The sequence below is a fragment of the Anopheles merus genome, chromosome 3R, assembly GCF_017562075.2.
Source record: "Anopheles merus strain MAF chromosome 3R, AmerM5.1, whole genome shotgun sequence".
NCBI lineage: Eukaryota > Metazoa > Arthropoda > Insecta > Diptera > Culicidae > Anopheles > Anopheles merus.
Window position 1 is genome coordinate 7,786,160 of NC_054084.1, and position 15,480 is coordinate 7,801,639.

The 15,480-nt window shown below is 42.1% G+C and overlaps 3 protein-coding genes across 10 annotated transcripts in view; 1 reads left to right on the forward strand and 2 right to left on the reverse strand.

Annotated features, from left to right (window-relative positions):
- LOC121595162 (protein Shroom) overlaps positions 1-2,288 on the forward strand; it is a 178,590-nt gene extending 176,302 nt beyond the window's left edge. For 2 of the 3 annotated variants that reach the window (XM_041918840.1, XM_041918841.1), the window contains exons 11-12: positions 605-871; positions 960-2,288. In XM_041918840.1, coding sequence (XP_041774774.1) covers positions 605-871; positions 960-1,223 — 531 coding nt within the window. In that variant the 3' untranslated portion in view covers positions 1,224-2,288. The remainder of the gene's footprint in view (positions 1-604; positions 872-959) is intronic. The other variant, XM_041918842.1, reaches the window with a different exon arrangement.
- A 301-nt stretch (positions 2,289-2,589) lies between these two features.
- LOC121595164 (gamma-butyrobetaine dioxygenase-like) lies at positions 2,590-6,308 on the reverse strand. The gene is made up of 3 exons (XM_041918845.1): positions 4,621-6,308; positions 3,629-3,940; positions 2,590-3,567 (listed from the first exon to the last, which is right to left on the reverse strand). Exons 1-3 carry the CDS (start codon positions 5,508-5,510, stop codon positions 3,237-3,239), a joined length of 1,533 nt encoding a protein of 510 aa, XP_041774779.1. The 5' UTR covers positions 5,511-6,308; the 3' UTR covers positions 2,590-3,236.
- A 280-nt stretch (positions 6,309-6,588) lies between these two features.
- Positions 6,589-15,480, reverse strand: part of LOC121597456 (TGF-beta receptor type-1) — an 82,987-nt gene continuing 74,095 nt past the window's right edge. For all 6 annotated transcript variants that reach the window (XM_041923225.1, XM_041923227.1, XM_041923226.1 and 3 more), the window contains exons 8-9: positions 15,409-15,480; positions 6,589-15,310 (exon numbers count right to left, since the gene is read on the reverse strand). The exon at positions 15,409-15,480 is cut by the window's right edge and continues 452 nt beyond it. In XM_041923225.1, the coding sequence (XP_041779159.1) occupies positions 15,149-15,310; positions 15,409-15,480 (234 nt within the window). In that variant the 3' untranslated portion in view covers positions 6,589-15,148. The remainder of the gene's footprint in view (positions 15,311-15,408) is intronic.

Genomic DNA, 15,480 nt, shown 5'->3' on the forward strand with positions numbered 1-15,480 from the left:
GTTTGAATTGTGGAATTTTGAAGTTTTAGAGAAGAGCTAGATTAGTCTGGCATATGCCTCTTTAGCTCTCTGTGGCTGCGATTACGATCGTGTGTTGTAAGATCTTCAGGTGCTAATAGAAGATGATCCACAAAGACTCTAATTTGCTGATGTCTTCTTCAAGGCTTTTTGTGGAAGGTTTCAAGTCAGGTCAGTGCTCTAGTAAAGTCCGCTGTTGTACTCTTTTGTAAAATGTAAAACAAGTTACGTATTCAAAGTTCCAAAGGTGCTCCTATGCCATCTACACTCTCCCCGCAAAGAAGCTTGCATAATCTCTCTTCCCTTTTGTTCGATTTCATCCCACTTTGCAACGCTTGATTTTACAACGCTTTATCCGAAATTTGCCACACTGGAAGCGTTGCTTTACGCTCAATTCCAAACCAATCGGTAACGTTTTCAATCTCTCTCTCTCAAAAGAGAGCAACCGCTAACAAGCCTCACCAGACCGTGACGTGGGGAACTTCAGCATTTTGGGGGGGGGGGGGGGGGGTTCGATCACCCAAAACAGGAATGATATATTAATTACGCCTTCTCCCTATTCTCTTTCCCCCCTTTCATTCTGCAGGAGGAACTCGTCCAACGTCTTGGCAAGAAGCTACTAGTCCTAACGAACGAGCAAACGAACATCGCGGAAGAGAGCAACGCGAACGATCTGCTCGGCAACGATGTGGCGCTAAAGGTGACGCAAAAGGTGCGCCCGGCCGACGCGTCCAAGTTCCGCTCGTACGTCGACGATGTTGGGTACATCACGATGCTGCTCCTGTCGCTGTCCGGCCGGCTGGCGCGCACCGACAACGCACTGCACATGATCGATGCCAACCATCCGGATAAGGTAAGTACCGATCGATTGATCGGGTCGGGTCGGGTCGGTTCGGCTCTTGATACTAATGTTCCTGTGCCCTTTCTCCTGTGCGCTTTAGAAGATCCTGGAAGCGAAACGGGAACGACTGCTGGAGCAGCTGGACGAGGCGAAGCAGCTGAAGGACGACATCGATCAGCGCGGCGCCACGATCGCCCGCATCCTCGAGCAGTCGCTCACGATCGAGGAGTACGCCGACTACGACTACTTCATCAACATGAAGGCGAAGCTGATCGTGGACTCGCGCGAGATCGCCGACAAGATAAAGCTCGGCGAGGAGCAGCTGGCCGCGCTGAAGGATACGCTGGTGCAGAGTGAATGTTAGGAGGGCGTGATCAAGATCGCGTGCGCGTGTTATGTTTTTGGCTGTTTTTTTTTTGCTATCATCCCGACGAGGTGTTGTGTGAGGTGGAGTAGTTTTAAGTAAGAACAGAGTTAGGACCGACCACCGGTAAGTCGGTGCATTTTGTAAATAAGGCGTAAGCGAGGAGATACGGTATCCTATCCAGTTTTTTTTTGTTTCTTTCTTTCTTTGTTTTATGTAAATTAGTCAAAGTGTGTCCTGGGCCCGACACAAAGCCGTTTGCTGCGCATATTAGTAGCAAACAGTTAGCGCCCCACACAAGTAGCGCTCCAATGTAGTAGATATTCTAATTATCCTTTTCCTTCGTTTTGCTTTTCTTTTAGCCACTTTCCCCTTGCCTCCTTTGTATCTCTGCTGTCTCTTAAACGGATCATGTTCTTGCATTTCAACGGTGTGAAGTTGAAATTCAAAGAGTGTTGCACCACTTTCCCATTACAAGGGTTTTCCAGGAGTTCTTACAGCTGTGTGCACACTTTATTGACTGCTTCTTACGTGAAATGAATTTAATCTAATAGGAATTGGACTCTATAGCACTCCTGTTGGAAAAAAAATCAACAGGATTTTCCAAGCAGCCTGTGCAATAAGAATTCCATAGAATCAGATTACCATCCTATGAGGGTTTACTTTCAATTAAAAAGAGTCAAGGAAGTGTCTCACAACTATGAGAACCACTGGAAAACCCTGTTAATGTTCCATAACAACAATACTTCCTTTTTCCCCCCAAATGCACCCTTCTAGTTTCTTTTTTCCTCCCCTATTATTTCCTTATTAAGTATATTTAGTATTTTATGTTTATTCCGCCCAGTTCCGTGTGATTTATTAGCATTCTTGTGTGCGTGTGTGTGTATGGGTTTTGTTTGCTTTTGTTCTTTTCTTTAAAAAAAACCCACATATTCAAAGTCTCCATTTATACTCCCAAACGTTGCGTTGGAAGCAAACGTTGCTTCCAGCCGGCGCGCGTAAAATGGTGCTGAAGAAGCGAAGAGTGCGGAGCAGTAGCGCTTAATCGATAAGAATGTAAAGAGAGCAAAAATTACAAAATGTCGAACATGAAAAAAAGGGAAACATAACATATTGAAAATGGATAATCGGATATGATAAGGGAAATGAATAGGAGCGATTTACGGTTAATTGGACCGAAAGTCGTGCAATGTAATGCTTAGCAGAGCGCAATATGAGTATGAGAAGCGAACGCAAAAAATGGAACAAGAAAGTTGGAAGAAAATGTGATTTTATCGGAAATAATTATTTGATTTGTGAGCTCACTTTGTTGTGCAACAAACACAACAAACTGGATTGTGCAAGTTTAACGAAAATACGGCGCGAAAGCAAGTACGCTTTCCGTTTAGCGTTTAGCTAGTTTTTATTAAAGTATAAAAGTAAAGCATTCGGATTTTAGAGCAAGCAACAGCGTATAGGGCGACAGAGTTGTTGTAGAACTATCTTATTATATTACTTTTAATAGGTGTCTTCTTTCTCGGCCCCTCTTCCCGCACCACGGGAATGTGTATTTAGTGCGTTTCTTATTTTGTTTGTTTTTTTTTTTTTGTGCGCTCACATTCAATGTGTTTGTGTCGATCTGTTTCAACACATCCGCATCGTTTTCTCTTATAGACGTTAATACAAAGCCTGCCTGCGCCCTTAACACATGCCTATACACGTATAATCCTTAGATGTGTCCCGGGACGCAACCGCAATATCAGAACTACCCAGACACGGATACTCCTTCACCCTCTATTTCCTAAATTCAAGTTCTTCTTGGGTGAGCTTTTCTCGTTCGCTGAACAGAATTATTGTTCCAACTTGTGTTTACTTATAATTAGTGGGGGCGCGCAACCGTATATAACGCAGCCCCCTCATCCCTCTCTGCGCGCGCAGAAGTAAGAAGAAATAGGAGGAATGCGAAATATCAATTAAAAAAAAACGAGTTTAAAAACAAAAAATTCTCCCTCCTTTGTGGTGTTCTTCACACTATCATTTACCTTCCCTGTCCGAAACGGCGGCGGCTTTGAGGACACGCCACCTGGAGTAGATTTCATCCCAATCGAGATACGCACCGACGATGTGCCGGGTGTTTCCCGCCGTATCCGTGTACCCCGTCCGCCCGTGCACCATCCGAACGTTGCTGAACGTAAGAATGTCGCCCGGGGCCGTCTTGAAGCTGACCGCTTCCCGGTGCAGGATCGTCACGAAGCGCTGCATCGCCCGGTACCACGGTTCGACGCGATCGAGCGGCACGCTGAAGTGGCTGTCGCGCTGTGGCACACTGTGATTGATCCGCTCCAAGCGTCCATCGCGGCCGATACTGCACAAGAAAAGTACATTTATCATTAAATTGAACATTATACGTCAAAAAAGAAACATACCATATCACGGGCGCCCGGTAGATGCTGTGAAACGTGCCCGCTTCGTCCGCGCCCAGATCGCTCCAGTCGACCAACGTTTCGCTCAGCAGCCGAAAATCGTCCGGATGGTGCTGGCGGAGCTGCTCCGCAACGTAAAACCCGTCGGCGATGAGGTTTTCGCCGCCGGTTGGGTTGGACGATTGTACCAGACAGTGTAACAGATTGCACCCCGGTTTGTAGTCGTAGTAGGGTAGGTCGGTGTGCATTTGCAGTGGGGTGGAAAGGTACGCGACGTTGCTGGTGCCTTCCTTTGCTTTCACGATAAATTCCTCGCTTTTTGGAAATAATAAAAAAAAGATAATATTATTTGAATTTATTCAAGTCAGCTTATTCCACAGCATGAATTATACAGGGTTTTCTGGAAGTTCACATAGCTGTCGGACACTGAATTGACTCTTTCTTGCGTGAAATGAACTTAAGCTAATTGGAAAATGACTCTATAGGATCCTTGTTGGATAAATCCAATAGGAATTTCCAAGCATACTGTCTAAAAATGGTCCCATATAGTTCAGTTTCCAACATATGAAGTTCACTTCCTAGAAGAAAGAGTCCAGGAAGTGTCCCACAACTATGAGAACCCCTTGAAAACCCTGTAATTAAAGAGAAACAAATATTTAAGCTAAAAAACGCTTTTTATGCACATAACTTTTTTGAACACTCAACACAACAATGCTCGTGTAGCGTCTACCTTCTACGTACTGAGTCGTGTAAACACTCCTTAAGCGTGAACAAGCGAGACGAAACCTACGAGCGAGTGAGCAATGCTTTTCTCGCTCTCACCACGATCTCTTCTCTGTCGCTCTCACTGACCTACGCCAACAAGCGCGTGGCGCAAAAAGTGTAAGCACGTGTTTGATTGCATTTTTTCATTATTTTGAGAGAAATTCTACATTTTTGTGGATAATATTAATGAAACAAAATTGCCCGATATGATTAACAATCCATTTACTCACCCATAATGCGTTTTACGGATGAATCCCACCCGATCGGCCAACCGGCGACACTCGTTCTCCGTCAGTGGTGCTCCCTTGATCATCACCACGCCGTACGCAATCAACGCCTCAATCCACTGCCGCAGCGCACCATCATCCGCCAGCACCTTCTCGAACGAAAACTCCTTCAGCACCCCGCCGAACCCGGCCGCACCCCAAACCACCGGCTCGGGACGATACCATTCCCGCAGATACCGCTCCGTATCGGCCCCTCGGAAGCTTCTGCCCAAAAGCCACCCCAACTCGTACACCGAACGCCCATGCGCCTCACCATCCCCCCACTGCACTTCCAGCGAGCGTCCACCGTCCAGCACACCCACGCGCACCACGTTCACCCCGTCCACATCGAACCGTTCCCAGTCGAGCACGCGGCTCGTCGAGCCGCCGTGGAAGCACCGCTCACACTGACAGTTATCGCGCAGCCAAACGGCGGGAAACTCGTACCGCTGCTCCGCTGCACCACCATCATCGGCGACCAGGACCGTCACCACTACACGCGACCGGTTCGCATCGAAGGTGGCTTCGCTTATCTGCAACGCCGAGGATGGCGCTGATGACGTCGCTACAGTGTGGTGGTTCTCTTCTACCGAGCCGGACTTTACCCTCGCACGACGATCTGCACCGGTCTCGCGATCAGCGGGCAGAGGTGGCGCGGATGACGATGCGTTTCGCACCGTACCGGAACTGGTCCGCGTTTGGTGCGTTGCGTGATTGCGATTGAGAAAATTAAAAATAGAGGACGATTGTGTTGCTGCCCTTGTGGCGATGGTAGGTTGATGCGCTAAGAGTGTTGACACACCACCACCGATGACCGCACGGTTGAGCGTTGCTAAGCAGCGAACAAGTGACATGGTTTTTGTACGGGGGTTTTGGCGAACAATTTCAGGGTTCAAAGGCACTTAGTATCACTTCAATCACTTTTTTATTAATATTGTCACTATATAGAGTCACAAACCACACCTTTTCATAGCTTAAAAGGCTTAGTGATATTCATCAAAACACTTCTCGTTCACAGTCCCGACCGTCTCGTGCCTGTGTGTTGCACGAGCGAAAGCCGAACGATAACTGAATGAAAAGCGGCGCAAGTCACTGGGTCAAACGATGATGTCAAGGCAGGCGCGCCTGACATTCACGGTGCTGTTGTACACAACACTCGCGGCACCGTAATCACTCAATCCACCCAAGAGCTGGTCAGCGCAAGCCGGGAGAGGTATAAATGTGTTTTAAAAATTGTCACTTTTCAATGAGCAAAAAGATGAAATCGAAGAGCGCTTGATAAAAACGCCTATAGTTATACAATCTGCACTACAAATCTGCCTTCTAATGACATTGTTAATGGCTTGTTTGCACAGTTGAAGACAGTAGAACGCTCAGCAGCTTCCGTGCGCTAAAGCCAATAGACCGCATAGAAACCAGAGTCCATCTTTTATCTGGCATTTGCTTTCCCAAACAGTACGATAAACAAATAACCAGATAAGACAGGGGCCTTTCTCAAACACAAGCAAACATTCCCCCTTCCCGTTTGTGTAAGATAAAAACCCACTTCTTTCGGACGCTACAAGGCGCACACACACATACAGAGAACACAAACACCGGCGGGGGCAAAAAGCCATCTTGGTTGTTCCACATTTTTTTAATCATTTTTTGTTACAAAAAAGACAATAATCGATCACGGTTTTTTGTTTTTGTTTTTCTCTCTTTTCATTCTTGTGTGTGTGGGTGTTTATGTTTTTTTGTTTGTTTTCTTCTTCTTTTTCTGTTGTTGTTTTTACTTTATGCTTCTACTTTTCTTGCTGTATCCTTTCGTTATTCTTAAATCTCGGGGGTTTGTTCTGTGTATGTATGTATGTATGTATGCATTGTGTGTTTTGTATAGTGTATTTTTTTGTTTGCATCTTTTTTACTCGTGTGTGTTTGTTATCTTTTTCCTCGTTGGCTTACTCTATCTCTCTCTCTTTTTTTTGTATCTGTTTATCTGTTTCTTCTTTGTTATGTTTAGCTTGAATGTTTGTTTCGTTTCCTATCCCATTTCTGTGTTTCATTAACTTACGTGTGTATGTGGTTGTGTTTTCTTTAATTTCTTACTCGCTAGTTTTTTTGTTTTGTTAATGTTAATATTTATCTCTTTTCTCTCATCTACCGTCCGATCGTTCATCCACCCTGCCGTCTAGTTCTAAATGTGCTGCTTAACTATTACTTATTCTTTACATGCTTTCCCTCCTGCTTTACTGTAAGCATTTTACTTATTTTATTCGTTATGTGTGTGTGTTTTTTTTTCGGTGAGAAGAGGAAAAGGATCAAAGGGAGGATGGGGGTAGGGAAGGGGGTAGAGGAACAAATAAACAATACTAAATAGTCATCCGGTACACATACATAGTTGCATCAGTTTTGCAAACTCAATCGGTTTGTTTTTTCTTTCTTTACCAATTGTATTTCAACGTTCTGCAATTATGTTTAATGGGTTAGTTTTTCTTCTTTTTTTTGCTTTACCTTTAGCATTACAGTTCGGTTTTGTATTAATCTGTAGGTTTTATTCTCTTCTGTTTATTTCTCTCTCTATCTTTCTTTCATTTCCCCGTATTATTCCTTCAAAATACACGTCTCTTTTAGCACGTGTTTTCTGTTTTCTTAATTATTCTTAACACATTAGCATGGAGAATAATGTTCGCCTTTGTTTGTTTGTTGTTTCGCACATATCTCTCATTCACACGCCGCATACACTCGCGCACACCTTAATATAGGATTATAATAATTAGAATAATCATGAATCATGAATAATATGTGGGTATGTGTATGTGTGTTTAGTGTGTTGAGGGGCAATTTTTCACAATAAAAACTGTTTGAGTGTACGAGTGTAATGCAATAATTATGTGTCTCGTTCCTCGTAATAGTTTTAATAATGATGATTTTCATAATTATAATGTTGTTTTTAAAGCGTTAATGATAGAGCTATAATAATAATAATAATAATAAGCAGCGCAGATGAATGATGCTTCTGTGCAGCAAACATACAACAATACAATTACTCCTCCTCCTCCACCAGTCATCGTAGTAACCGGGGTGTGGCTTTTCAAAAACCAAGAAACATAATTGAATATTATTATTCTTTTACATCGTATTGTTCTCATACAACAATCAAGAGTAAGCGCAATCAAAACAAAGCAATTTATCAGATTTATAGTTTTCCAGTTTTCTTACTTTTAGCCAAACTGTTTCACTCTTTTCCTTCTTCCCCTCTACGCTAATTTCGCTTGCAGCTACTTTTTGCAGTCCAAAACCGGTTCATTTGTCCAAAGCTTAGCTTTAGTTCGGTGTTTTATTACTTTTCTTGCTTTTGCGATTTCAATCTTCCCTGTTCACATTCAGTGCCGATTTGTTTTATTTTATTCATTTTTTGTTGCTGTTTGCTTGCTGATTTCATCACTTTGTTTTATGCTTTCCTTAAGCAAGTATTTTTCTTCTTTTTTTTTTTGTTGGAAATTTGCTCTTCAATGTTACTTCTTTCTTTCGTACTTTGTACGCGTTTTTGTTACACCTTTTTTGTTTGTTTTTCATTACTTCATAGCCAAATCCATCAATTTTGATTCATTTTGTCTCATCTTTCTTTGACACACTGCTGCCAGTTTTTACAAGGAAAAGTTAAAGCAATCGCTTGTTCTAATTTTAATTTAAAATAATTACTAACTTAACCAGCCTACCGCACAATATATGAATGATATGAGTCTATGTATAATGGTGTGTGTGTGTGAGAGATGAGTAAAGGTATGTGGATGTATTGTTTGGTTTTTGGTAATAAGAAAATAAAAAAAAACCAACCAAAACTTAAACCCATCGTGCGCGCGCCCCTTCGCTTTACATATCGACCAACGGGGTCATTTGTGAACGTATTTAAATTATCAAATAAATGAGGTAGAAAATTATAATCGACGTTCATGTAATTTATCATACTTGTAGGAAAGCCTAACGTGTACTGCACGATCGCTACCTCCCTCTACAGGGTTTGTCTGTTTTGGTTGTGTATTAAACCCAATTTGGAGACACCAACTCATACCCTAACATCGAATAAGGATTTGTGTGTGTGTGTGTCGATGCGCAGGTGGGTGTGTTCAACCCTAAAACCCTTTTCTCTGCTTATACATGTGTGACGTACACGCTTTATAGTGCTGCTACCTCTGTACCACTAACGCTAAGAAACACTATCGCAATCGTATTTTAAACCCAAAAAAACACGATCGAGGGAACGTAACGATCGTTTCGATCCCAACTCATACACACACGCGCGTGTGCGCCTTCCCATTTCTCTTTCTCTCTCTCTCTCAATTACGTTACATTTGCGGGGCCTTTTGTTTTGTTTTTCTGCAGTATTATTATTACAGTGTGTATTAACACACACGCATACACGCGATGGCACACACGGGCGAGATAGGTACTGTGTCCTTGTTTGCTGGGAAGGGGGAAGGAGGAGGGATTTAAAATGACTTCAAGTATACTATTATTAACTGGTGACACGACGGTCTAGTGGGAAACAAAAAGCAAACCAAAAACCAAAAGAAAACGGGAGCCACCGTACACTTGTTATTCGAGGTATTTACTGGTGTGTGTGTGTGTGGATTGTTAGGCTCTACTTTACTTTACACTGCGCTTCCTATTGCTGGAGGTGCAGGAGGAACAACTTAAGTTTTTTGGACTTTAATCTCACTGGAAATAAGACCGCACACGTAGAGGGAAATGCATACGTGATTTTCTCTTCCTTTTTCTCTCTCTCTCTTTTTTCTTTTCTTACACAGCAGTGTGGCGAACACACACACACACACATTTGAGCAAACAGGATCATACCATCGTTCCGTTCCGTTGCCGAGTTCCAAAACGTCGTCTCACTCATAATTGTAATCGTGTTTGGAAACATTCAAAGGTGTAGGTAGTGTGTGATTAGTAAACGTTAAACACTGACGAGAAGCTTTCTTCGCTCTATAACCCCACTATCTCTCTCTCTCTCTCACACTCTCTCTCTCTCTCTCTCTCTCTCTCTTTTCAACAACTTTTCTCTTTCTTTTCTTTGCCTCTTACTTAGCAACTTCTATGTTTTTAGCAAATAGTATTTAACCTCTTTGCATCTCTCTCTTTCCCTCTCTCTCCAACGATGTGTTAAATATTTTAGTGCGTGTGTGTGTATTTTTACTTTCCATTCTTCTCTTTTAACATTACTTTTCATTACTTGCTTTTTTTTATTCTCTCTTTGAACAATTTTGTTTGTTATACTGTTTTTCCCAGTTCATTTGTTTCCTCCTCTGCCGTTTCTCGTTCTCCCTGTGTTACTATTTTTCTTTTCTGCTTTTTCCGCCCACTCTTTTCTGGTGTGGTTTGGTTTGCTCCTGTTTTCGTTTAAGTTAAATCTTCTGTTTGTAGACTTTGCTCTCTTTTGCTTGATAACACTGGTTTAGATGCTCTGGGGGAGAAAGGGATACGGAGGGGAAACGGGAAAACCCCCCCGGGATCAACTGTCTATTTGTTTTACCATAAATTGTTTGTGTGTTGATTTTTTTCTTCTTTTCTTCAGTTGTATTTTTACTTCTGCTTTTATTAGTTTGTTTCATCTTGTTTTGCACTTCCAAACTCAATTCCTGCCAACTGCTTTGTTTTCTTCTCTTTCTCTTTCTCTCTCTGTCTCTTCTCTCTATCTCTTTTATATCCAATATGAAAATTCATTTTTATTCTGTTTTTTTGTTGTCTTCATTCGGCTTCACTCTTTTTTTCATCCACTTTTTTTGTTTAATACACGAACCACTCGGTTTTAGAACATTTAATGAACATCAGGTCTGTTATGTGTTGCGCTCTTTTTCTCCATTTTCATCTTTCACCATTGTTGCATTTGCTCTTTCGCATTTGTAACAGAACAGATAATAGCAGTGTACAAAGAGAATTACTGAAGAGTGGCATTCACAAAAAGGGGTAAGAAGAACAAGAAGAAAAGGTACTTCACAATATACATTTGAATTCTTGTAAATGTTACAAGACAAACGTGCACAGTAAGGGCATTGTTTTTCTTTTCTTTTCTATGGACAAGGACGTTTACTATTGCTATTGAACGAGTTTAGTGTTTCTTTTCTTCTTTACGTTAACGCAATTGTACAAGAAGCAAATAAACCTTTTAATGGAATTAAAGTATGATGATTATTAAAAACTATCAAATAAAGTTACAAAAACTTTTAACTTAGTACAATCCTTCCCCAGCTATTGTTTAGTACGCACAGAGAAGTAGCTACAGTAGAATAATGCATAGGAAAATAAACAAATTGAAATATTGATCACACTTTTGTTTGGTACAAAAAGAAATCAGAATACAAAATAAACGTTTCAACTATTGCTTCTATTGTATTGAATGTGTGTGTGTTTGTTTGGCTATGGCGTTTGTATGAGTGTGGTATTGTAGAGTTAATATGGTAATATTGTGTTGGAAGTTGCTCTGGTTGCTCTATTGGTATATAGGACGGTGTGCATCACACCTAATACTATTGCAGGTTTTGGTTTTGTTTGTGTTGTGTTGGTAAGTTGTTGGAGGTTGGTTGGGTAGGTGTATCCGCGGTATAGAATGTGTACAGTTTGGGAGTTTGTAACGGCCAGCGCACTCACTGTACAGGAGCATTTGTATGTCGTGACCGTGCCGTGTATAGCTAATATCCTGGTCAGCATCTGCACACTCACACAAAACACACGCATTCTTCTGCTTCTCTTCTTGTATTTTTGTTTGTTCAATCGTCTAGTTGTTCAACAGTTGAATATTGCTATCACACACCAACATCTATTTGAACTACAGCTTTGTACCGATCGGTGTAAGGCTTCTCTCAACGCAAATCAACGCAGGTCAAACATGGAAAAGTAACAGAAAGAATGAGGATAATAATAAGAAATTTCGAATAAATACGTTAAAACCAGTAAGTAACCCAAAATGGCTCATCAAACGTGTAGAATATGATCTAAAAGAGCAAGAAAATAGTAGAAAATTTAAAAATCAATCTAAACCAACATATTGTCCAAACTATCTTTGTATTGAACAAATCGATAAGATCATCCTAAACAATTTAGCCTTTTTAAGTGTACGCCTTTGTTTCGTACGTCTCGAGGTAGCTTCAAACGTGCAGCGGGCTGACCAGGATTCGTGTGCACTACCGACAGGACGACATGAAGCTTTGTTACAGAGATTAGCGCGAGCTATTACCGAACATATTTGGTGTGTATGTGTGCGTGTGTGTAGATGGTACAAAACATAAAAAGCTACTCCAACTACTAACAATGAACCTTTTCTCCCTTACAATGGGGAATTACACGTGCAATGTGTGTCGGGTTGGGTAAGGTTGGTGTGCAACTAGTAAACCGTGTAGTAAATCGGTCAAATTAAACCTCTTAGTTAATGGAATCATACGAGTAGCTGTATGTGTGTGTTTGTGTAGATCGGCTTTACTGTGCCTTGAAAGGAACAATTACTTCCCCCATTCGCTTCTATCACTCACTAACGATCGCTGCCCTCTTCTCCTACGTTAACAGTAGTGCCACCCCCCGTCATAATCTTTAACTGTGTCCTTTCTACGCCGTTCTCTGACTGCTTTATATCTTTGTTTTGAAAATCTTTTCAACCATCCCCGACTGTTCGACAGATCGCTTTCACTCGCTGCCTTGTTTAAATGTACATCCAACTGAAACTGTTTGTGGTATTCTTTTGTTTTGTTCTTGCTAAAGAGACACATCTTACTTCTATTAGTGTTACTCTCTCCAGCGCCATTATCAGTAGCTGTTGTGTAGCGTTAAACAGGAAAATAAAATCACACTCAAACCACTCCCGACGCCCGAGTCCTAACTACCTCTGATTAGGGTTGTGGCAGGAGTTGATTGAGTGGTTGTGTGGTTGTGTGTATGTGTGTGTGGATCGGGAGGGTTCACGTTGTTGTTCTGGAAGAATGTTTGGCAAACGGTTTGATTGTTCATGTTCTACCCATTTCACTTTCGCCTTTCGCCGCCCTGCCTCACGCTCAATGCAGCGTCCGTAGTCGTATTAAGTAGTTTCAGGGGCATTTGAGGTTATTTCTTTTGGGGGAAAAAGCGCAGTGTTCGATCGACCTGTTACTACCGCACAGTCTGAGCACGAGGATTACCCTACATACTTATCTATTTTATAGTTTGAACTGAATCACCTGAACGGAATGCGGGGTGGAAGAATGCACCGACCGACCGCTGACAATCTTTGACAAGATTTGTGTGCCTACGGGGTTCGCCATCAGCAGCATTCTTCTTTAATCTCATACGTACGTGTGTATGTGTATGTGTGTCGTGTAGTGTGCTTATGGATTTTGGTTATTATGTTTGCGTTTTCATGCACGGCAGTATCATGTTGCGTTTTTTTCTAGATGAACGTTTCTATGTGTACAGCCGCCTCACTCACAGAAAAAGAGCACTGGCGGCTGTAGCTGAACTTATTGGACTTCTGAGCAGATTTCATTGTTTGTTACACATCTCACATGTGTTCTTCTGTGTGTGTTTGTGTTTTAACATTTCAGTTTGTTTGCTTTTTTTATAATTTGCATCATTTCTTTTACATCTTTTGTAATCTAAAGTACCTTTCCTAAAGGATGTTTTCTATATATTGCATAGTTAGGGTTTTTAACTTGTCTTTTTCTTCTATTTGTATTGTGCACACTTTCTCTCTCTCTTTCTCTCTTTCATTTTCTTCTTTCTTTTTGTTGTCTGTTATGTTGTTATGTATTTATGTATGTTCTGTGGAAGCAATCGATACAGGTAATGTTCCGGTTTTGTTTAGATTTGTAGACTTTTGTAAGAGTTTTGTATCTTTCCGTTTCCGCGTCCGTGTCAATGGGGTTTCTTTCTTTTTCCTTTCTTTTTTTTCTCCCCTTCAACTCTTTGCCATCACCGCAGGTCTAAACAAGACGCAGCAGAATGGCAAAACACGTTCTGTACAAACAGGTATCTGTGTCAAATGGGAAACACAACAGTCCAAACAACCACGGTGCATCCACCGGTTCCAGGTTCAATATGCTGGCGTACGCTTTCGACAAATCATTAGCAAAACCGAAACGTCGAAAAAAAAAGTCAATCCATACACAGACAAATCACAAACGGAAAAGCTTTCATCGTAAGCTTTTTGGGGTGCACTGGAAACTGCGTTCGAATGCGGCTTACCTCTTACGTAAATGTATCGTTGCTAAACAAAATGCTAAACCTACAAACACTACCTACTGCCCGTTAGAGCAATACGTTATGTTCTACATGTTCGTACTGTACACATAATCACTATCATCATCAACACCAGTCGGTCTCGCCCGTATCCTGTTTTTCGTCTCGTTCTCGTTTCTGACGTAGCTATATTTGCTGCTAAATAAAACTGGAGGTATTGAAGTTTGTTGTATTTTTTTTTGCTTCGTTATTTTTGCTTTGTTCAATATTCCTTGTAGCGGTTGCACTAGTTAATTGGCCGTTTTGTTTCTGCGTGTCACACTGTATGTCGTGTTACTGTACGCACTATGATTCGTTAACTTGTTATCCTGTGGTTTGTGTGTGTTCGTTCACGTTGTTCATGGTGGTGGTGCAAAACTTTAACTGCTTTATTGGCAAGGAGTGTACCCTCCCGTTCGCGACTATTTCAGTGTCATTTTGCTTTCAATTTTGATGGTTGACCGGGTTTTGTTGCTTTGTAAAAACCGAAAAATGGATATGTTTCTAGTCTTTGTTTGCTCTAGTCTGTTCAACGCCGTGCTCTACCCGGTAGTGCATTTGATGGAAACGAAACTGTTCACCCCGAAAACGTATTTTCCTGTACAAAAGTCCCGAAATGCTTCACGCTAGAACCCAAACTGCTTTACACAACTCAAACATGGTGACGCCACACGACAGAATGTACGCTTCTGGCGTACTTTCACTACTACGAGAGTATATGTGTGTGTGTGTGTTTGTATATATAATAGGGCAATATGCCTTCTCAGTACTCGCGTTTGACACTCTCACGTTCACGCAGGGTTCATCCTTTTTCATACACGCAAATCCCACTCATTCCATCGTTTTATATGTTTTGCTTATCTTACGCACTATATCAAACATATACCACACACACGGCTACCCTTTTTCCTCTCCAATCCTTATCCAACTAAAAGGTCTTACGATTAAAATGGGTTTTTTTATAATTAGCTTAGCTGTGTGTGTTTGTTGTTTCTCTCTCTCTCTGTTTTCACTCTCTGCTATCAGTTCCTATCTTCACCTGTTGCGATGAAGCTTTACACACACGAGCGCACACACACACAAATTCGTTTCTGTTTTTCGATTCCCATTTGCTTATCTACCGCACGCCCGAGAGAGAGGGAGCGTACGGTATAAATGTTAAATAGTACGTTAAAAACAGAGCGCGCTTTTCCTGTCTTCCCGTCGCCGACGGTCATCATCTGTGGTGTACAGGTGATCGAGAGAATGGAGCACAGGCAGCACACGCTTAGCGCAGATTCGCCAACGTTTTCTTGATCCTGAGGGATGACAGCCGGGCGGCCGGATGCTGATACCAGCATTCCTTCATCACCTTCGAGATTGCGTGCAGCGTGTCGCAGGCAATCCAGCGGCTCGGTATGCTGGGACGATGCTGGTCCACGCAGACTACCTGTTAGGGTGAAGAAAAAGAAGAAGAAAAAACGGGTGTTACAGGTAGCTGCACATCGCACCAGTCACACACACACACACACACGCTGCCAGACGCACCTTTCGCATTTCCTCGATGGTGGGATCGGGCTGCACCACGTCGTAGAAAGGCAGCTGATACTCGTCGTAGAC

What these genes read in the sequence shown, in the direction of transcription:
- LOC121595164 (XM_041918845.1), bottom strand. Translation starts at nt 5,510, where the DNA reads ATGTCACTTGTTCGCTGCTTAGCAACGCTCAACCGTGCGGTCATCGGT. An exon ending in ATCCGTAAAACGCATTATGG is followed by an intron (nt 3,941 to 4,620) that starts GTGAGTAAATGG and finishes ATTTCCAAAAAG; the next exon opens with CGAGGAATTTATCGTGAAAG. An exon ending in TACCGGGCGCCCGTGATATG is followed by an intron (nt 3,568 to 3,628) that starts GTATGTTTCTTT and finishes TTTCTTGTGCAG; the next exon opens with TATCGGCCGCGATGGACGCT.